Genomic DNA, 21,967 nt, shown 5'->3' on the forward strand with positions numbered 1-21,967 from the left:
AGCCCAGACCCAGATATAACCAGTATCACACACACCTCCCCCCTTACTAACCCAGCCCAGACCCAGATATAACCAGTATCACACACACCTCCCCCCTTACTAACCCAGCCCAGACCCAGGTATAACCAGTATCACACACACCTCCCCCCCTTACTAACCCAGCCCAGACCCAGATATAACCAGTATCACACACACCTCCCCCCTGACTAACCCAGCCCAGACCCAGGTATAACCAGTATCATACACACCTCCCCCCTTACTAACCCAGCCCAGACCCAGATATAACCAGTATCACACACACCTCCCCCCTGACTAACCCAGCCCAGACCCAGGTATAACCAGTATCACACACACCTCCCCCCTCACTAACCCAGCCCAGACCCAGGTATAACCAGTATCACACACACCTCCCCCCTCACTAACCCAGCCCAGAACCAGGAATAACCAGTATCACACACACCTCCCCCCTCACTAACCCAGCCCAGACCCAGCTATAACCAGTATCACACACACCTCCCCCCTCACTAACCCAGCCCAGACCCAGATATAACCAGTATCACACACACCTCCCCCCTCACTAACCCAGCCCAGACCCAGATATAACCAGTATCACACACACCTCCCCCCTTACTAACCCAGCCCAGACCCAGATATAACCAGTATCACACACACCTCCCCCCTTACTAACCCAGCCCAGACCCAGGTATAACCAGTATCACACACACCTCCCCCCCTTACTAACCCAGCCCAGACCCAGATATAACCAGTATCACACACACCTCCCCCCTGACTAACCCAGCCCAGACCCAGGTATAACCAGTATCATACACACCTCCCCCCTTACTAACCCAGCCCAGACCCAGATATAACCAGTATCACACACACCTCCCCCCTGACTAACCCAGCCCAGACCCAGGTATAACCAGTATCACACACACCTCCCCCCTCACTAACCCAGCCCAGACCCAGGTATAACCAGTATCACACACACCTCCCCCCTCACTAACCCAGCCCAGAACCAGGAATAACCAGTACCACACACACCTCCCCCCTCACTAACCCAGCCCAGACCCAGATATAACCAGTATCACACACACCTCCCCCTTACTAACCCAGCCCAGACCCAGATATAACCAGTATCACACACACCTCCCCCCTCACTAACCCAGCCCAGACCCAGATATAACCAGTATCACACACACCTCCCCCTCACTAACCCAGCCCAGACCCAGGAATAACCAGTATCACACACACCTCCCCCCTCACTAACCCAGCCCAGACCCAGCTATAACCAGTATCACACACACCTCCCCCCTCACTAACCCAGCCCAGACCCAGCTATAACCAGTATCACACACACCTCCCCCTGACTAACCCAGCCCAGACCCAGGTATAACCAGTATCACACACACCTCCCCCCTCACTAACCCAGCCCAGACCCAGATATAACCAGTATCACACACACCTCCCCCCTCACTAACCCAGCCCAGACCCAGATATAACCAGTATCACACACACCTCCCCCCTCACTAACCCAGCCCAGACCCAGATATAACCAGTATCACACACACCTCCCCCTGACTAACCCAGCCCAGACCCAGGTATAACCAGTATCACACACACCTCCCCCCTCACTAACCCAGCCCAGACCCAGGTATAACCAGTATCACACACACCTCCCCCCTCACTAACCCAGCCCAGACCCAGATATAACCAGTATCACACACACCTCCCCCTGACTAACCCAGCCCAGACCCAGGTATAACCAGTATCACACACACCTCTCCCCTCACTAACCCAGCCCAGACCCAGGTATAACCAGTATCACACACACCTCCCCCCTCACTAACCCAGCTCAGACCCAGGTATAACCAGTATCACACACACCTCTCCCCTCACTAACCCAGCCCAGACCCAGGTATAACCAGTATCACACACACCTCCCCCCTCACTAACCCAGCCCAGACCCAGGTATAACCAGTATCACACACACCTCTCCCCTCACTAACCCAGCCCAGACCCAGGTATAACCAGTATCACACACACCTCCCCCCCCCCCCACTAACCCAGCCCAGACCCAGATATAACCAGTATCACACACACCTCCCCCCTGACTAACCCAGCCCAGACCCAGGTATAACCAGTATCACACACACCTCCCCCTCACTAACCCAGCCCAGACCCAGATATAACCAGTATCACACACACCTCCCTCCTGACTAACCCAGCCCAGACCCAGGTATAACCAGTATCACACACACCTCCCACCTCCCCCCCCCCCCCACTAACCCAGCCCAGACCCAGGTATAACCAGTATCACACACACCTCCCCCCTGACTAACCCAGCCCAGACCCAGCTATAACACTCATCAGACACTTCTCCCCCTCATTTACCCACCCAAGTACAAGTTGTATCAGATATCTCTAGATGACTATGGGCATCCACAAATGATGGTGGAAACATACCTGCCCAGGCACAGCCAGGGGCTGTGCTGCTCCCGACACTGGGAACTGTGCAGCTTCAGGACCACATGGTCTGGGATATGAACTCTGTGAGGACTGTAGCGGAATAGGGCCCACTGGGTACCTGGCCTGGTAACCCTGGCCAGGGTAATAATGCTGCTGGGGCACAGCTCCAGGTACCTGCTGGTAACCTTTAAAACAGAGAATATACAGGTTAGTAGACAGTGAGTGCTAGACACACAGCTGCTGAGGCACTGAGTACAGACTGCTCAGAGTACACGAGGAAACATCTCGCAGACGTGCCCCAGACGGTCAGAAACATTCACTGAGATAAACACTTCAGCACATCTGCAAACCTGAACAGTAATCTCCTGAAAACAGCTGAAATCACTCTCAGCCAGGGGACCAGTGCCTAGCCAACTGCATGGGTAGACAGTAATAGACTACTGAAGTGACCAAGTCTCTGAGCAGGGGTCGAAGGCTTCAGGTCTAACCAAGCACCTTTTTATTCCAAAACGTACCTTGTGGTGGCATGACTGATGAATTCATTTGACTTAGGAACCTGGAATGCTCACTGTGGACCTACAGAGAGTAAGAAAGAAAATGGATTCAGTTATCACACTTTAGCCAGTCTGCATCAAGCCCATACTCAAAGGATATTGAAGTATCCCAGAGAAGCTGCCATCTTGAAGCAAACCAGAGGGCCTCAGCTTCTGTATACAGTCTATGCTGATTCCAACTGGAATGAGGAGTCAACAGTTCCACCTGGATTCAGTCCCAAGAGTTCAGGTTCCTGCTCCTGAATCACTCCAGCCGTCAGAAGACAATAAACCCAGCTGTTCACTATGATTCCGCCCAGAGCCGAACATCCGACTACACTGCCAGAGCCAACAATGACAAATCACAAAGCTGGTAGAAACTGGCTCGTCATTGGATTGGGGATTAACGGCGATGGGAGAGGAATAGGAACACTGGAGTGATTAAGCCCATTACGGAAGTGATACTCACAGTCTGCAGCAAGCTCTCACAAAGTTTCCTTGCAGCTGAAAGACCCTCTGGTTTGGGATGACTGCAAGCAAAACAATTCAATTCATTAGAGAGGAATCACACTCAGCACCCTGACAGAACAGCTCCCTCGACACTGTCCCCACCAAACACTCCCAGGACAGGAGCAGCATTGGGTAGAGACAGAGTAACGCTCCTTTGACACTGTCCCCACCAAACACTCCCAGGACAGGGACAGCACTGCATTAGATACACAGTAAAGCTCCCTCTACACTGTCCCCCATCAAACACTCCCAGGACAGGGACAGCACTGCATTAGATACACAGTAAAGCTCCCTCTACACTGTCCCCCATCAAACACTCCCTGGCTCAGGGACAGCATAGGGTTAGACACAGAGTAAAGCTCCCTCTAGATTGTTCCCACCAAACACTCCCAGGACAGGGACAGCACTGCTTTAGAGACAGAGTAAAGCTCTCTCTACACTGTTCCCATATCCCCCCTCCTCATCAAACACTCCTAGGACAGTGACAGCACAAGGCTGGATACAGAGTAAAGCTCCCACTACACTGTGCCCCACCTCACAGTCCCAAAACAGGGACAGAACATTAATTACAGAGCAAAGCTTCCTCTACACTATCCCCCAATCAAACATTCCCAGGGTAGGGCAACAAAGGGCTAGATACAGAGTAATACTCCCTCTACACTGTCCCCACCAAATACTCCCAGGACAGGGACAGCACAGGGTTAGATACAGAGTAACACTCCTACTCCATGCTGTGAGGAGATGGACTCACATCAGCTGCAGATGGCGGAGACTCCTGATGAAAGAGTGAATGCTCAGTCTATCCTATTGCCACTGATATATATATTATACATATATGGCCATTACATCAGTCATTGTTCCTCGCTATGTATTTGTGCTAGTTTGTGCATGCATTGTAAAATGGCTTCAGTGTGCAAGTGGCAGTGAACAAATCAAGTCAAAGACTGGCATGGACGTGGTGCACTGACACGTCTCATCTAAACAGAGAACATGTAACCCATTGGAACCTTCTGGCAATAATTGTTAGTACCTGATATAGATGTACATTGGTTCAAAGGCCTCTCTCCCAGAGGCAGGCTCCAGGCAGCCTGAACCCTTCCCACGCAGGAAAACTTTGGCACCAGTCTCAGCCTGAATGTGTTGCAGGTAGGATCCGCCTGGCCCCTCCACTTTCTCTTTAATGTTAAAAGCTGGATCAATCTGCTCCAGACCCACAAAAACTTTATCCTGAACATAATGCATCTGTGGAGTAAAGGAAGGAACAGACTATACATCAGGCACCAAGAATCGCGAATAGTGAAGCAGGAGCAACTCCATCAACATTGCAGGTGCAGCATTAGCCAGTGGTATTTGAAGTGATTGACGTTGGGTGAGAAAGAAAACACTGGGCCAGTTTGAGCAATGGTGCCACATGATGTGTGGAGTGGTGAGGCAGCTTTCACACTGCTTTATTCGTCTGTTTGGTTCTGGGGCCACACCTCAGGAGAGAGATGTTAACCTTTTGAGAGGGCAGGAATGGGTGAGAGGTTCAGTGAAAACTCCCCAGAGCAAGAAAACAATTCATTAAAAACAAACAAACCAAATGGAATCATTCAACTGTAGCTGAATTAGGGGTAGTCTGATCAAGATAATTAAGGGATTCAGCAGGATGTATACAGAGAAACTATTTCTGTTGGTGAGAAACCCAGGACTAGCAGAAATCATCTTAACTTTCAATATGGGCCAAATGTTCCACCTTAAGCTGCACAACAACCCCAAATCCCCCACACAGTGAGCATCACTGACTGGGCCAGCATTTATCACCAATTCCTAACTGCCCAGATAGCAGTTCAGTGTCAACCTCATTGTTGTGGGTCTGGCTTCAGATGTAGGCAAGGCCAGCAGTTTCCTTCCCTAAAAAACATCAGTAAACCCAGGTGAGGTTTTCCAACGATGAACATTAGTTGCATGGTTATCATTTATGTAATTCCAGATATTTATTGGATTCAAATTCCACCTTTTGCCATGACAGGATTCGAACCCAGGTCCCCAGAACATTACCTGGGTCTCTGGGTTAATAGTCTAGCAACAACACAACTAAGTAACCACCTATCCTGAGGTAGATGAGGTATCAATTGAAAATGACAAATCTGAGATTGGTAGATGTTTAATAAGCCTAGGTATTCAAGGCTATGGAGCTAAGGAGGAGTTAAGATCCACATCAGCCAGGAGGTCAGTGAGTGGGGAAGACTCAACAAGTTGAAAAAGCCTGCTCCTGTTCCGTTGTATCACCCACACTGAGAGGTCACCCTCGTGAGTAAGGCTCCTTTGTGAAGTGTTTGTGAATGCAAGGTTGAACAGGGATAGCAGTCACTAAAATGGCAGAGCTCAGAGCCAGCAGCCAGAGAGTGAGGGAGAGCTTCTGGAAAATACTTGTCAGGATTCATTTTCCATCTCAATGACTTCTCCATACTAGCCTCAAGCATGAAATGGCCATGCCTTTTTTCAGTTTACCCTCATAATGAGGTCCCACTGTTCAGAAGCAGTAAGGTAACACTGCAGAAGGTGAGAAAAGGTAACAGAGAATGAACAACCAGGATGATGAAACACACATTCAGGGTAATTTCTGAGGAGAGGAAGGTGAAGAGAAGGTAACACAAGTAGATCCCCAAGGAGGTATGTGCATTGGTCTTTTCTGATCAAACTTCTGTAACTGGAAATGAGTGCGCACAATTCTAATATCTAAAGGTACAACACTATCAGAACAACACGGAAGCAACAGAACAGTATAGAGATGCAAAGCAGATGGTTCTCCTTGTGCAGCAATCTAGAACAAGAGGCTAAGAGATGGTAGATTTAAAACAGACGAGAAACTGCTTAACTCAAAATTCACTGTCCCACAATGCAGTGGATGCCAGGACACTAAATAAACTTAAGAAGGATTTTTAATTAGCAATGGGTTACAGGGTTATGGGTAGCAGGCAGGAACGTAGAGTTGAAGCTTAGAGGAGATCAGCCATGATCGTATTAAATGACAACAGATTTGAAGGACTGAACTGCCGAGCCCTGCTTCCAATTTTATGTTCTCAGGGATGTCAAACTTGAATCTCCCACATATCTCTCATATGCCCCATCCCACTCCAGCGTTTGAATGGAACAGTCAGTGAGCAGTATTAATGGTTAAGATAGAGAAAACCTTCACTGGTAGCAGTCACACAATTAGGATTTGTCTCTCAACCAACTACAGCCATGACATTTCTCAAGAAGCAGGTGACAGGCTATCTGACAGGTCTGCGCAATCCCACACTCAAGTCAATGGTCTTTACCAGGAGTCACCAAACAGGGATTTGGTTTCTGCGAAAGACTGGTTGATTTATCTTGAAGACATACATATTACACAGGACCGGGAGAACACTTTCACCTCAGACATTCATTCGAGATTCCAGCTCAGGCACAAGGAATGGCAGAGTACCTGTGACAGGTGGCCATTCACAAACTTGACGTGCGGAAGACAAGTTACAGAGTGATAGGTTTTAAGAGTGAAAAATGTTGGGCTGTACAGTGAACCCCCAACTTTCACTGGAAGTGGGGTTGTTCTCTCAGCCCAGTTTCTATTGGAGGACAGTATCAGCAGAACCACCAGCACTGCACATGTTCCACTTTCTTCATCCTCCTGATCCCCAATGTACAAAAGCAGAGTGCAAAAGGCAGAACACTCTACACTATCACCCATCAAATGTTCCCCAGACAGGGACACCACAGGGTGGTACAGAGTAAAAGCTTTCTCTACACTGTCCCTCAACCAACATTCCCAAGACATGGACAGCACAGGGTTATATTCCCAGGGCTCCGAATGGTCACCAGTGCATTGAAAACTGTTATCAATGGTGTACAGTAGTTGCATGGTATTCCTTCTAATTGAGTAATGCAGAGGTACAGAAAGCTGAGTTCACGCACACCGCTATTCAGAGCCACAGAGCGAGGGGATCGAGGGACTAATTCAGACCTAAATGGTCTTTAAGATACTGTACTTACCCCAGCTTGTGATTTCGCTGTGGTGGTTGTAGGATGAGTAACAGGGGCTGGCTGGTGATAGACAGTAACCATTGGACCATTGAACTGCGAGCCGGAAGCACTAACAGCCTTTATAACTCCACCTGCAATGATCTCTTTAATCCGGTTCACAGCCTCTGCAAAGAAATCCAAAGTATAAATGATTAAACTTAACTATTGACTTATCAGGTACAATCAAAAGACCAATTCTATAACTGTCTCAGCTTTCCTCCTTTCCATTCTGCACTGGTTACAAAGGCCCAACAATGTCTCTTCTTCCTCAGACAGCTGAGGAAATTTGACATGATGGCAAATACCCTTGCCAACTTTTATAGGTACGCCATCGAGAGCATTCTGTCTGGATGTATCACTACCTGGTATGGCAACTGTACCATTCAAGATCGGAGACAGTTACAGAGAGTAGTGAACTCGGCCCGGACAATCACAAAGGCCAACCTCCCATCTATAGAATCCATCTACCAGGCCCGCTGTCAGGGAAAGGCTGCCAGCATTCTCAAAGATCCATCCCACCCTGGCAATGTTTTTCTACAACCTCTACCACCGGGGAAAAGGTATAGAAGCGTGAACACACACACCAGCCGGTTTCATAACAGTTTCTACTGTTGTTAGAATGGACTCAGAAACCCTTAACATTCACCTGTACCTGTGTTTTTGCTGCTGTTTGCCTATTATTTATTGTCTATGCTACTTAACTGTGTGATCTGCCTGTATTGCTCGCAAGACAAAGCTTTTCACTGTGCCTCGGTACATGGGACAATCAATTCAATTCAATGCAACTCAAAGTGTCACATACTTGCTGAGGGGAGGTTTAACAATTCCCAAAAGCAACCATGGGCTTGGTTAGCATATCAGCCTAATCCTGCTCTCAATCACACACCCACCCAAGACTGCCAGTGTATCATGGCATGTATAAAAATAAAACTGACGTGGCGTGGTGCGCCCTCAGCACTGACCCTCCAACAGTGCAGCGCTCCCTCAGTGCAGACTCTCCAACAATGCCACACACCCTCAGCACTGATGCTCCAACATGCCATGCACCCTCAGTGTTGACCCTCCAACAGTACGGCGCTCCCTCAGCGCTGACCCTCCGAAGGTGCCTGCTTCCTCAGTGCTGACCCTCCGACGGTGCCAACTCCATCAGCGCGGACTCTCTGACAGTGCTAACTCCCTCAATGCAGCGTCCCCATTGTACTGAGCAAGCCTCAATACCGGACCTTTTGAAAACTCATTGCTTTCTCAGTATTCCACAGAGAACATCTTCTCAAACGTTGGGTTAGGGTTAACATCTAACGTATGGTTAAAATCCACAACTCTTTGAAGCAGAAAGGTTGGCACTGTATTAACTATTGGGCTGTACAGTGAACCCCCGACTTTCACTGGAAGTGGGGTCGTTCTCTCAGCCCAGTTTCTATTGGAGGACAGTATCAGCAGAACCACCAGCACTGCACATGTTCCACTTTCTTCATCCTCCTGATCCCCAATGTACAAAAGCAGAGTGCAAAAGGCAGAACACTCTACACTATCACCCATCAAACATTCCCAGCACAGGCACTGTATGGACTTAAAAACAGAGGCATGTGTTCACATCCTCACTAACTAATGGCTGATTACCAGCCCATCACCCATACAGGCTGTGATAACACAGTGCACAGAATGCTGGCCTGGCTCACTAACTAATGGCTGATTACCAGCCCATCACCCATACAGGCTGTGATAACACAGTGCACAGAATGCTGGCCTGACTCACTAACTAATGGCTGATTACCAGCCCATCACCCATACAGGCTGTGATAACACAGTGCACAGAATGCTGGCCTGGCTCACTAACTAATGGCTGATTACCAGCCCATCACCCATACAGGCTGTGATAACACAGTGCACAGAATGCTGGCCTGGCTCACTAACTAATGGCTGATTACCAGCCCATCACCCACACAGGCTGTGATAACACGGTGCACAGAATGCTGGCCTGGCTCATTTACTAAAGCGGCAGAAGACAGAAATTAAAGCTGGCCTGAACTTCGGAGAGGCCAGACTCAACAGTTTTATACTTACTGTCAACAACATCCCGAGTCTGCCCTTGGATGTGCAGATACAGAGCACGATCGCTGCAAGGGGTGTAATAAGAAACATAAGTAAGAATCTTTCTGAAAGCTTAATGTGGAACAAAAACAATCCAAAAGGGTCTGGTGCCGCAAACTGGACAGCAGCAGCAGCTCAAAGACAGAGTAACCCTGAGTTTCCAGAGAAGGCACTGCTCCATCAGGACAACAACTGGCCTCAGTGCCCCATTAAGGACACAAGAGGCAAAAGAACAGGCTCTGACAGGGGCGTGATGACATTCATATGTTAAGGCGGAGCTACAGCCTAACACCTCATTAAGAGGCCTCAGTATTCTATTGCAAGTCCCAACCTGGATTCTGTTTCTGGATTAGGTCTTGAACAATGAGCTGATTCCAAGATGCGAGCGAGTCTGCTACTCACCAACCACAGCTGAGGCCAGCCAGAAGAATAAAGATTGGATGGCGTAAACTCCCAGATCTGGATGAGTAAATTGAGGAAAGGAAGGAAGAGAGTGCTCATGAACAAGGACATACCCTGGGGTAGCCTGTACTTTCTCCTCTGGTGCCATGAATCGCCCTCGTGTAGACACAGCTGCTCCAGTCAGCCGGCTGACCTATATAAAAACAAACAACTTAGAATCATCTCAAATGTTATTTCAAATAGAATAGAATTATACAATCCCTACAGTGTAGAACAAAGCCATTCTGCCCACTGAGTCCACACCAACTCTCTGAAGAGCATCCCACCCAGGCTCACCATTACCCTCCCTCCCACAACCCTGTCCCCATAAGCCTGCATTTCCCATGGCTAATTACTTGCCTGCACATCCCTGGGCACTATGGGACAATTTCCCATGGCCAATCCACCCTAACCTGCACATCCCTGGGCAATATGGGACAATTTCCCATGGCCAACCCACCCTAACCTGCACATCCCTGGGCACTATGGGACAATTTCCCATGGCCAACCCACCCTAACCTGCACATCCCTGGGCACTATGGGACAATTTCCCACGGCCAACCCACCCTAACCTGCACATCCCTGGGCACTATGGGACAATTTCCCACGGCCAATCCACCCTAACCTGCACATCCCTGGGCACTATGGGACAATTTCCCACGGCCAATCCACCATGACCTGCACATCCCTGGGCACTATGGGACAATTTCCCACGGCCAATCCACCCTAACCTGCACATCCCTGGGCACTATGGGACAATTTCCCACGGCCAATCCACCCTAACCTGCACATCCCTGGGCACTATGGGACAATTTCCCATGGCCATTCCATCCTAACCTGCACATTTTTGGACTGTGGGAGGAAACCAGACCCATAGCACCAGAAGTAAACCCACGCAGACACAGGGAGAATGTGCAAACTCCATATAGACAGTCGTCTGAGGGTGGAACTGAACTCGGTTGCTAGTGTGGTGAGGCAGCAGTGCTAACCACTGAGCCACCGTGCTGCCCTTTATAATATTCATAATCATATCTTTAAAATGAAAACCCCATTGATCCCTCAAGAGAAATGTCATCAATAAACAGTTTGAAAAATCTGAGTAGATGCCATGGAGGAAACTTTAATTGTAAAGGAAGCAAATATAGAGACAAGAAACCTTTCTGAGTAGGCGGCACCCATTCAAGACCGAGAGTCACACCACATACAAGGATATGCTGCAACTTACACCTTGCATATGAAACCTGAAACGGAGTCAGTTAAATGAAGAACCCAGAGCTTGAGCATAGACCTCTCCACGACCAATGTAGAGAATCAGAGACCCTTATACTCCAGTCAGAGCTCCTTCCCTTCCCACGAAGGGGCTGCTCTGGTCAGAGCCCCCCCCCCCCACAGAGCTCTGTTGCCCCTACTCCAAGTGGACAGTTTCCTCCTAATAGTTCTCTCACCTCGTCCTGAGTCTGCCCCCGGGTGAGCAGATTTCGACAGTTGATGGGAACATCATTGATTTCGACTTCAGCGACCACCAGGTCATCCTTGTTTTTCGCAGCAGCTGCTGCCACACTCTTCACAGGAAGGGTTGCCTGCAAACAACAGAAGGGTCAGCACGAGGAGGTAGCAATAACCCCGGCAAGAGGGAAAGTCGTCATTCGATAAAGTCATGTTTAATCAAGCCCACTTTCCCACAAAATTCCCAGGGGCCTCAAATCCCCAAGATTCAAAAGTGATCAAGTCACCTGAATCCCTTATACTCAATGACTGAGCATCCACTGCTCTGTGGCATCACAAATTCCAAAGATCTACAATCGCAAAATTGAAGAAATGTCTCCAGCTTCATCCCACTATCCAGGTCTTGGTCCAGAGCCCTGCAGCTGAGGATACTGCACCCACAGCTTCTGGATGCAAAGTTTCTTTCTCAGCTCCTCCAAATACTCCAATGTTATACACACTGTTAATGATTTGTTGTGGTTGGTGAACGAGGGACAACCAAATCCATTGCAGACCATAATTCCTACTGTTTCAGCTGTTCGGAAGAAATATGAACACCCAGTTATCTGCAAGTACTGAAGTTAGCAACTGAGTCACACTCAAAACAGTGAGGCTTTCCTATAATCACAACGCAGGCAACCACCTCACTGCTGAAACTGACTTGCAATCCTAACATTGATTTAACATAGACAGAGAAGAAGTTGCCGAGGCCTAACACAGTGGAACATGGTTATTTCTGATAAATATATTTGTGGGAGCACATTACACAAGGGACAAACTTAGAAAAAAAACTGATTCACTTTGAAACACAGTCATTCAGCACAAAAACAGATCCTTCGGTAAACCAGTCCATGTCGAACAAAATCTCAAACTAAACCAGTCCCACCTGCCTGCGCTTGGCCCATATCCCTCCAAACCTTTCCTATTCATGTACTTATTTAAATGGCTTTAAATGTTGTAACTGTACCTGCATCCTTCACTTCCTCTGGAAGTTCATCCCACCAAATCACTGTGTAGAAAAAAAATGCCCCCATGTCCTTTTTACATCTTTCTCCTCTCACCTTAAAAACATGACCGCTAGTCTTGAACTCCTCCACCCGAGGGAAAAGACACCTGCCATCCATCTTATCTATGCCCTTCATGATTTTATAAACCTCTATAAGGTCACACCTCAACCTCCTATAAGTCAATGAAAAAAAAAATCACAGATTATCCAGTTTCTCCTTACTACTCAAACCCTCCATTCGCAGCAATATTCTGGTAAATCTTTTCGGAACCCTCAACAGTTTAATAATATCCTTCCTAGAAGAGGGACACCGGAAATGGACCCGGAAACATCCTGAAGACATGGAATTGCCTTGCAAAGTGCACTGTGGGTCAGCCTATGGCACAGAGACTGCTGCAGTTCAAGGCAACAGCTCACCACCAGCTTCTCAAGGGTAACTAGGGACAGGCAAGAAATTCTGGGGCCGAGCCAGCAATGCCCAGGTCGCACAAATCCAGTTTAAAAGAAAGACACCAGAATCTTGCATATTTGTTCTTTCACAACTTTAATGGACAAAGCCAGCCACCCCGTCTTCACCACATCACACTGTGAGCTGGGCCCTGCTATAATGCCCTCACAGAGACCAGTGATTTTGTACCTGTTCAGGAGCAATCTGACTGGGTTTCAGCTTTCCTTTTGCTATCAGCATGGCATTGATCTTGGCAGCAACAGCTGCTGCTGCATCTAACGCTCCAGAAGCCGGGGCGACAGAACCGACACTCATTGCCATTCCTGGTGATGGAGCACCAGTGCCGAGCGGCAGAGAAGCAGGCACTGAACCCGTCGCAAAGGTGGTTGTTGGCATTGTGACCTGTGCTGGCATCACCCCAGGCAATGAGCCATTAATGGCAGGACCAGGTTGGTCCCACTTGCTGCGTCGTCTGCAAAAAAAAGAGAAGTCATTATTTTCCATGTTCAATGAAAGAGACTGAGGAGTGCAGCAGAGTTGAGGCATCTGGTAAATCACACATCTCCTCAAAACAATCCTGTCTCCCGTTAACCAGATTTTTCTATGTCTCCTTCTCCCCAGTTTATTTAGTCCTAGATATGTACAGCACGGAAACAGACCCTTCGGTCCAACCCGTCCATGCTGACCAGATATCCTAACCCAATCTAGTCCCACCTGCCAGCACCCGGCCCATATCCCTCCAAACCCTTCCTATTCATATACCCATCCAAATGCCTCTTAAATGTTGCAATTGTACCAGCCTCCACCACATCCTCTGGCTGCTCATTCCATACACGTACCACCCTCTGTGTGAAAACGTTGCCGATAGGTCTCTTTTATATCTTTCCCCTCTCACCCTAAACCTATGCCGTCTAGTTCTGGACTCCCCGACCCCAGGGAAAAGACTTTGTCTATTTATCCAATCCATGCCCCTCAATTTTGTAAACCTCTATAAGGTCACTCCTCAGCCTCCGACGCTCCAGGGAAAACAGCCCCAGCCTCTTCAGCCTCTCCCTGGAGCTCAGATCCTCGAACCCTAGCAACATCCTTGTAAATCTTTTCTGAACCCTTTCCAGTTTCACAACATCTTTCCGATAGGAAGGAGACCAGAATTACATGCAATATTCCAACAGTGGCCTAACCAAAGTCCTGTACAGCTGCATCATGTCCTCCCAACTCCTGTACTCAATACTCTGACCAATAAAGAAAAGCATACCAAACACCCACTGACTCTTCTTCCCACTGACTCTATCCCACCCCACACTTCCCTCTCTATTGCCCATTATTCCTCTGTGTCCCTCCCTCAAAGTGTTTCTTGCCCTCTCTCTCTGTATCTCCAGGGTATTTCTCTCTCTCACAGCACTCATTCTCCATTATACGTCTGTCTCTCTCTCTCTCTCTCTCTCTCTCTCTCTCACTCCAGTTGTGGTATTGTGGGAAATATTTTAAACTGCCTGATGGGAAAATTGGCCATACTTCTGGGTTATAGATCAATAAGTTAAAAAGACTGTGGCAAAAGGTCAGCAACACCATTCAGGGCACATACTAAATGGAAACAAATTCTGCAACCTTAGTAAAACATCGGCAATCTTAACAGCTCCTTGTATATTTTGAACTGCAGATTTTAGCCTAAACAAAACGTCCGTACATAGAAACAACATTATGGAATGAAATTGAATGATTGAGGTGTTGAAAAACCATTAAAGCAAAGTTCAGTGTTATGGGTGGTAAACGTTTCATCATAATCTTGTCACTTCTGAGCATATTTTAAAGTATATAAATGATACCCTTTCCTTTGTAAAAGCACGAAACTTGCAAAAAAAATTGAGAACTTGTATCGTTCCCTGTCTCGTGTTTTTAGCCAAAGCTGCTGTAAGATTATCAATAAAGGCTGGTTATTGCCAGTTCAAACTGATTTTTTTCATGATTTTGGAGATGCCGGTGTTGGACTGGGGTGTACAAAGTTAAAAATCACACAACACCAGGTTATAGTCCAACAGGTTTAATTGGAAGCACACTAGCTTTCAGAGGATCGTGGTGTTGTGTGATTTTTGATCTTTTTCAAGTATTGTTTACTTATTTTGCTGTCACGGATCCCTGCTAATTAAAATCCGATTCAACAGTTATTTTACTCTGCCACGGGATATTTCCCACTCTCATTTTCTAGGTAGCTAGGTACTACGCACTCTCTGGATGATTTTCTCTCTCTTTTCCTTTTTTTTGGCTACTTCTCGATCTCACTCTCTCCAGTTATTTCTCTCTCATTCTCCAGGTATTTTTTCACTCATTTTCCAGTTTGTCATTCTCGCTCAGGATATTACTCTCTCAACGGATGTATTTTTCTCTCTCTCCCACATTCTCCAGCTGGTTTTCAATCACTCTCTCTCCCATTCTCCAGCTGGTTTTCAATCACTCTCTCTCTCTCTCTCTCTCATTCTTCAGCTGGTTTTCTCTCTCTCTCTCTCTCTCTCATTCTCCACCTGGTTTTCTCTCTCTCTCTCTCTCCCATTCTCCAGCTGGTTTTCTCTCTCTCTCTCATTCTCCAGCTGGTTTTCTCTCTCTCTCTCTCTCTCTCTCTCATTCTTCAGCTGGTTTTCTCTCTCTCTCTCTCTCTCTCTCTCTCATTCTCCAGCTGGTTTTCTCTCTCGCTCTCTCCCATTCTCCAGCTGGTTTTCTCTCTCTCTCTCATTCTCCAGCTGGTTTTCTCTCTCTCTCTCTCATTCTCCAGCTGGTTTTCTCTCTCGCTCTCTCCCATTCTCCAGCTGGTTTTCTCTCTCTCTCTCATTCTCCAGCTGGTTTTCTCTCTCTCATTCTCCAGCTGGTTTTCTCTCTCTCTCTCATTCTCCAGCTGGTTTTCTCTCTCTCTCTCTCCCATTCTCTAGCTGGTTTTCTCTCTCTCTCTCTCTCTCTCTCTCTCTCTTTCTCCAGCTGGTTTACTCACTCTCTCTCTCCCATTCTCCAGCTGGTTTTCTCTCTCTCTCTCTCTCATTCTCCACCTGGTTTTCTCTCTCTCTCTCTCCCATTCTCCAGCTGGTTTTCTCTCTCTCTCTCTCTCATTCTCCAGCTGGTTTTCTCTCTCTCTCTCTCTCTCTCTCATTCTCCAGCTGGTTTTCTCTCTCTCTCTCGCTCTCATTCTCCAGCTGGTTTTCTCCCTCACTCATTCTCCAGCTGGTTTTCTCTCTCTCTCTCCCAATCTCCAGCTGGTTTTCTCTCTCTCTCTCCCATTCTCCAGCTGGTTTTCTCTCTCTCCCCCATTCTTCAGCTGGTTTTCTCACTCTCTCTCCACCATTCTCCAGCTGGTTTTCTCTCTCTCTCTCCCAATCTCCAGCTGGTTTTCTCTCTCTCTCTCACACATTCTCCAGCTGGTTTTCTCTCTCTCTCTCGTATTCTCCAGCTGGTTTTCTCTCTCTCTCTCATTCTCCAGCTGGTTTTCTCTCTCTCTCTCTCTCTCTCCCAATCTCCAGCTGGTTTTCTCTCTCTCTCTCACACATTCTCCAGCTGGTTTTCTCTCTCTCTCTCGTATTCTCCAGCTGGTTTTCTCTCTCTCTCTCATTCTCCAGCTGGTTTTCTCTCTCTCTCTCCCATTCTCCAGCTGGTTTTCTCTCTCTCTCCCATTCTCCAGCTGGTTTTCTCTCTCTCTCTCTCTCTCTCATTCTCCAGCTGGTTTTCTCCCTCTCTCCCATTCTCCAGCTGGTTTTCTCTCTCTCTCCCATTGTCCAGCTGGTTTTCTCTCTCTCTCTCTCGCTCTCATTCTCCAGCTGGTTTTCTCCCTCACTCATTCTCCAGCTGGTTTTCTCTCTCTCTCTCCCCCATTCTCCAGCTGGTTTTCTCACTCTCTCTCTCCCATTCTCCAGCTGGTTTTCTCTCTCTCTCTCTCTCTCCCAATCTCCAGCTGGTTTTCTCTCTCTCTCTCTCTCTCCCATTCTCAAGCTGGTTTTCTCACTCTCTCCTATTCTCCAGCTGGTTTTCTCTCTCTCTCGCATTCTCCAGCTGGTTTTCTCTCTCTCTCTCCCAATCTCCAGCTGGTTTTCTCTCTCTCTCTCCCATTCTCCAGCTGGTTTTCTCTCTCTCCCCCATTCTTCAGCTGGTTTTCTCACTCTCTCTCCACCATTCTCCAGCTGGTTTTCTCTCTCTCTCTCCCAATCTCCAGCTGGTTTTCTCTCTCTCTCTCACACATTCTCCAGCTGGTTTTCTCTCTCTCTCTCGTATTCTCCAGCTGGTTTTCTCTCTCTCTCTCATTCTCCAGCTGGTTTTCTCTCTCTCTCTCCCATTCTCCAGCTGGTTTTCTCTCTCTCTCCCATTCTCCAGCTGGTTTTCTCTCTCTCTCTCTCTCTCTCATTCTCCAGCTGGTTTTCTCCCTCTCTCCCATTCTCCAGCTGGTTTTCTCTCTCTCTCCAATTGTCCAGCTGGTTTTCTCTCTCTCTCTCTCGCTCTCATTCTCCAGCTGGTTTTCTCCCTCACTCATTCTCCAGCTGGTTTTCTCTCTCTCTCTCCCCCATTCTCCAGCTGGTTTTCTCACTCTCTCTCTCCCATTCTCCAGCTGGTTTTCTCTCTCTCTCTCTCTCTCTCTCCCAATCTCCAGCTGGTTTTCTCTCTCTCTCTCTCTCTCTCCCATTCTCAAGCTGGTTTTCTCACTCTCTCCTATTCTCCAGCTGGTTTTCTCTCTCTCTCGCAATCTCCAGCTGGTTTTCTCTCTCTCTCTCGTATTCTCCAGCTGGTTTTCTCTCTCTCTCTCTCACTCTCTCTCTCATTCTCCAGCTGGTTTTCTCTCTCTCTCCCATTCTCCAGCTGGTTTTCTCTCTCTATCACATTCTCCAGCTGGTTTGCTCTCTCTCTCACATTATCCAGCTGGTTTTCTCTCTCTCTCATTCTCCAGCTGCTTTTCTCTCTCTCTCTCATTCTCCAGCTGGTTTGCTCTCTCTTCTCTCTCTCTCTCCCATTCTCCAGCTGGTTTTCTCTCTCTCTCTCACATTCTCCAGCTGGTTTTCTCTCTCTCCCATTCTCCAGCTGGTTTTCTCTCTCTCTCTCTCCCATTCTCCAGGTGGTTTTCTCTCTCTAATTCTCCAGCTGGTTTTCTCCCCCTCTCTCATTCTCCAGCTGGTTTTCTCTCTCTCTTTCTCTCTCATTCTCCAGCTGGTTTTCTCACTCTCTCCCATTCTCCAGCTGGTTTTCTCTCTCTCTCACATTCTCCAGCTGGTTTTCTCTCTCTCTCTCGTATTCTCCAGCTGGTTTTCTCTCTCTCTCTCTCTCTCTCTCTCATTCTCCAGCTGGTTTTCTCTCTCTCTCCCATTCTCCAGCTGGTTTTCTCTCTCTCTCTCTCTCACTCTCATTCTCCAGCTGCTTTTCTCCCTCTCTCCCATTCTCCAGCTGGTTTGCTCTCTCTCTCATTCTCCAGCTGGTTTTCTCTCTCTCTCCCATTCTCCAGCTGGTTTTCTCTCTCTCTCCCATTCTCCAGCTGGTTTTCTCTCTCTCTCCCATTCTCCAGCTGGTTTTCTCTCTCTCTTTCTCTCATTCTCCAGCTGGTTTTCTCACTCTGTCCCATTCTCCAGCTGGTTTTCTCTCTCTCTCACATTCTCCAGCTGGTTTTCTCTCTCTCTCTCGTATTCTCCAGCTGGTTTTCTCTCTCTCTCTCTCACTCTCTCTCTCATTCGCCAGCTGGTTTTCTCTCTCTCTCCCATTCTCCAGCTGGTTTTCTCTCTCTATCACATTCTCCAGCTGGTTTGCTCTCTCTCTCACATTCTCCAGCTGGTTTTCTCTCTCTCTCTCACATTCTCCAGCTGGTTTTCTCTCTCTCTCTCGTATTCTCCAGCTGGTTTTCTCTCTCTCGCTCTCACTCTCTCTCTCATTCTCCAGCTGGTTTTCTCTCTCTCTCCCATTCTCCAGCTGGTTTTCTCTCTCTATCACATTCTCCAGCTGGTTTGCTCTCTCTCTCACATTATCCAGCTGGTTTTCTCTCTCTCTCATTCTCCAGCTGCTTTTCTCTCTCTCTCTCATTCTCCAGTTGGGTTGCTCTCTCTTCTCTCTCTCTCTCTCCCATTCTCCAGCTGGTTTTCTCTCTCTCTCTCACATTCTCCAGCTGGTTTTCTCTCTCTCTCTCTCCCATTCTCCAGCTGGTTTTTTCTCTCTCTCTCTCTCTCTCCCATTCTCCAGCTGGTTTTCTCACTCTCATTCTCCAGCTGCTTTACTCCCTCTATCTCATTCTCCAGCTGGTTTGCTCTCTCTCTCATTCTCCAGCTGGTTTTCTCTCTCTCTCCCATTCTCCAGCTGGTTTTCTCTCTCTCTTTCTCTCTCATTCTCCAGCTGGTTTTCTCTCTCTCCCCCATTCTCCAGCTGGTTTTCTCTCTCTCTCGCTCTCATTCTCCAGTTGGTTTTCTCTCTCTCTCATTCTCCAGCTGGTTTTCTCTCTCTCTTTCTCTCCCATTCTCCAGCTGGTTTTCTCTCTCTCTCGCTCTCATTCTCCAGCTGGTTTTCTCTCTCTCTCGCTCTCATTCTCCAGCTGGTTTGCTCCCTTTCTCATTCTCCAGCTGGTTTTCTCTCTCTCTCTCGCTTTCTCCAGCTAGTTTACTCTCTCTCACTCATTCTCCAGCTGGTTTTCTCTCTCTCTCTCTCTCTCTCATTCTCCAGCTGGTTTTCTCCCTCTCTCTCGCTCTCATTCTCCAGCTGGTTTTCTCCCTCTCTCATTCTCCAGCTGGTTTTCTCTCTCTCTCTCTCTCCCATTCTCCAGCTGGTTTTCTCTCTCTCTCTCATTCTCCAGCTGGTTTTCTCTCTCTCTCTCTCTCTCTCTCTCTCATTCTTCAGCTGGTTTTCTCTCTCTCTCTCTCTCATTCTCCAGCTGGTTTTCTCTCTCGCTCTCTCCCATTCTCCAGCTGGTTTTCTCTCTCTCTCTCATTCTCCAGCTGGTTTTCTCTCTCTCTCTCATTCTCCAGCTGGTTTTCTCTCTCGCTCTCTCCCATTCTCCAGCTGGTTTTCTCTCTCTCTCTCTTTCTCCAGCTGGTTTTCTCTCTCGCTCTCTCCCATTCTCCAGCTGGTTTTCTCTCTCTCTCTCATTCTCCAGCTGGTTTTCTCTCTCTCATTCTCCAGCTGGTTTTCTCTCTCTCTCTCATTCTCCAGCTGGTTTTCTCTCTCTCTCTCTCCCATTCTCTAGCTGGTTTTCTCTCTCTCTCTCTCTCTCTCTCTTTCTCCAGCTGGTTTACTCACTCTCTCTCTCCCATTCTCCAGCTGGTTTTCTCTCTCTCATTCTCCACCTGGTTTTCTCTCTCTCTCTCTCCCATTCTCCAGCTGGTTTTCTCTCTCTCTCTCTCTCTCTCTCTCTCTCTCATTCTCCAGCTGGTTTTCTCTCTCTCTCTCTCTCTCTCTCTCATTCTCCAGCTGGTTTTCTCTCTCTCTCTCGCTCTCATTCTCCAGCTGGTTTTCTCCCTCACTCATTCTCCAGCTGGTTTTCTCTCTCTCTCTCCCAATCTCCAGCTGGTTTTCTCTCTCTCTCTCCCATTCTCCAGCTGGTTTTCTCTCTCTCCCCCATTCTTCAGCTGGTTTTCTCACTCTCTCTCCCCCATTCTCCAGCTGGTTTTCTCTCTCTCTCTCCCAATCTCCAGCTGGTTTTCTCTCTCTCTCTCTCCCATTCTCCAGCTGGTTTTCTCTCTCTCTCCCATTCTCCAGCTGGTTTTCTCACTCTCTCCCATTCTCCAGCTGGTTTTCTCTCTCTCTCTCACACATTCTCCAGCTGGTTTTCTCTCTCTCTCTCGTATTCTCCAGCTGGTTTTCTCTCTCTCTCATTCTCCAGCTGGTTTTCTCTCTCTCTCTCCCATTCTCCAGCTGGTTTTCTCTCTCTCTCCCATTCTCCAGCTGGTTTTCTCTCTCTCTCTCTCTCTCTCTCATTCTCCAGCTGGTTTTCTCCCTCTCTCCCATTCTCCAGCTGGTTTTCTCTCTCTCTCCCATTGTCCAGCTGGTTTTCTCTCTCTCTCTCTCGCTCTCATTCTCCAGCTGGTTTTCTCCCTCACTCATTCTCCAGCTGGTTTTCTCTCTCTCTCTCCCCCATTCTCCAGCTGGTTTTCTCACTCTCTCTCTCCCATTCTCCAGCTGGTTTTCTCTCTCTCTCTCTCTCCCAATCTCCAGCTGGGTTTCTCTCTCTCTCTCTCTCCCATTCTCAAGCTGGTTTTCTCACTCTCTCCTATTCTCCAGCTGGTTTTCTCTCTCTCTCGCATTCTCCAGCTGGTTTTCTCTCTCTCTCTCGTATTCTCCAGCTGGTTTTCTCTCTCTCTCTCTCACTCTCTCTCTCATTCTCCAGCTGGTTTTCTCTCTCTATCACATTCTCCAGCTGGTTTGCTCTCTCTCTCACATTATCCAGCTGGTTTTCTCTCTCTCTCTCATTCTCCAGCTGCTTTTCTCTCTCTCTCTCATTCTCCAGCTGGTTTGCTCTCTCTTCTCTCTCTCTCCCATTCTCCAGCTGGTTTTCTCTCTCTCTCTCACATTCTCCAGCTGGTTTTCTCTCTCTCCCATTCTCCAGCTGGTTTTCTCTCTCTCTCTCTCCCATTCTCCAGGTGGTTTTCTCTCTCTAATTCTCCAGCTGGTTTTCTCCCCCTCTCTCATTCTCCAGCTGGTTTTCTCTCTCTCTTTCTCTCTCATTCTCCAGCTGGTTTTCTCACTCTCTCCCATTCTCCAGCTGGTTTTCTCTCTCTCACACATTCTCCAGCTGGTTTTCTCTCTCTCTCTCGTATTCTCCAGCTGGTTTTCTCTCTCTCTCTCTCACTCTCTCTCTCATTCTCCAGCTGGTTTTCTCTCTCTCTCCCATTCTCCAGCTGGTTTTCTCTCTCTCTCTCTCACTCTCATTCTCCAGCTGCTTTTCTCCCTCTCTCCCATTCTCCAGCTGGTTTGCTCTCTCTCTCATTCTCCAGCTGGTTTTCT

General features: G+C 48.0%; 1 protein-coding gene across 2 annotated transcripts in view; it reads right to left on the reverse strand.

Annotated features, from left to right (window-relative positions):
* khdc4 (KH domain containing 4, pre-mRNA splicing factor) overlaps window positions 1-21,967 on the reverse strand; it is an 84,396-nt gene that overhangs the window by 14,954 nt on the left and 47,475 nt on the right. For both annotated transcript variants that reach the window (XR_015755330.1, XM_087984957.1), the window contains exons 2-10: window positions 13,217-13,499; window positions 11,534-11,668; window positions 10,163-10,242; window positions 9,621-9,673; window positions 7,527-7,681; window positions 4,543-4,754; window positions 3,472-3,532; window positions 2,985-3,045; window positions 2,467-2,654 (exon numbers count right to left, since the gene is read on the reverse strand). Coding sequence is in view for 1 of the 2 variants with exons in the window: in XM_087984957.1 (XP_087841083.1) it covers window positions 2,467-2,654; window positions 2,985-3,045; window positions 3,472-3,532; window positions 4,543-4,754; window positions 7,527-7,681; window positions 9,621-9,673; window positions 10,163-10,242; window positions 11,534-11,668; window positions 13,217-13,499 (1,228 nt within the window). In the remaining variant the exon portion in view is untranslated. The remainder of the gene's footprint in view (window positions 1-2,466; window positions 2,655-2,984; window positions 3,046-3,471; window positions 3,533-4,542; window positions 4,755-7,526; window positions 7,682-9,620; window positions 9,674-10,162; window positions 10,243-11,533; window positions 11,669-13,216; window positions 13,500-21,967) is intronic.

This window comes from Chiloscyllium plagiosum, unplaced genomic scaffold (assembly GCF_037043375.1).
Source record: "Chiloscyllium plagiosum isolate Xiang-an unplaced genomic scaffold, Cpla_swu_hap1 HiC_scaffold_50, whole genome shotgun sequence".
Classification (NCBI taxonomy): domain Eukaryota; kingdom Metazoa; phylum Chordata; class Chondrichthyes; order Orectolobiformes; family Hemiscylliidae; genus Chiloscyllium; species Chiloscyllium plagiosum.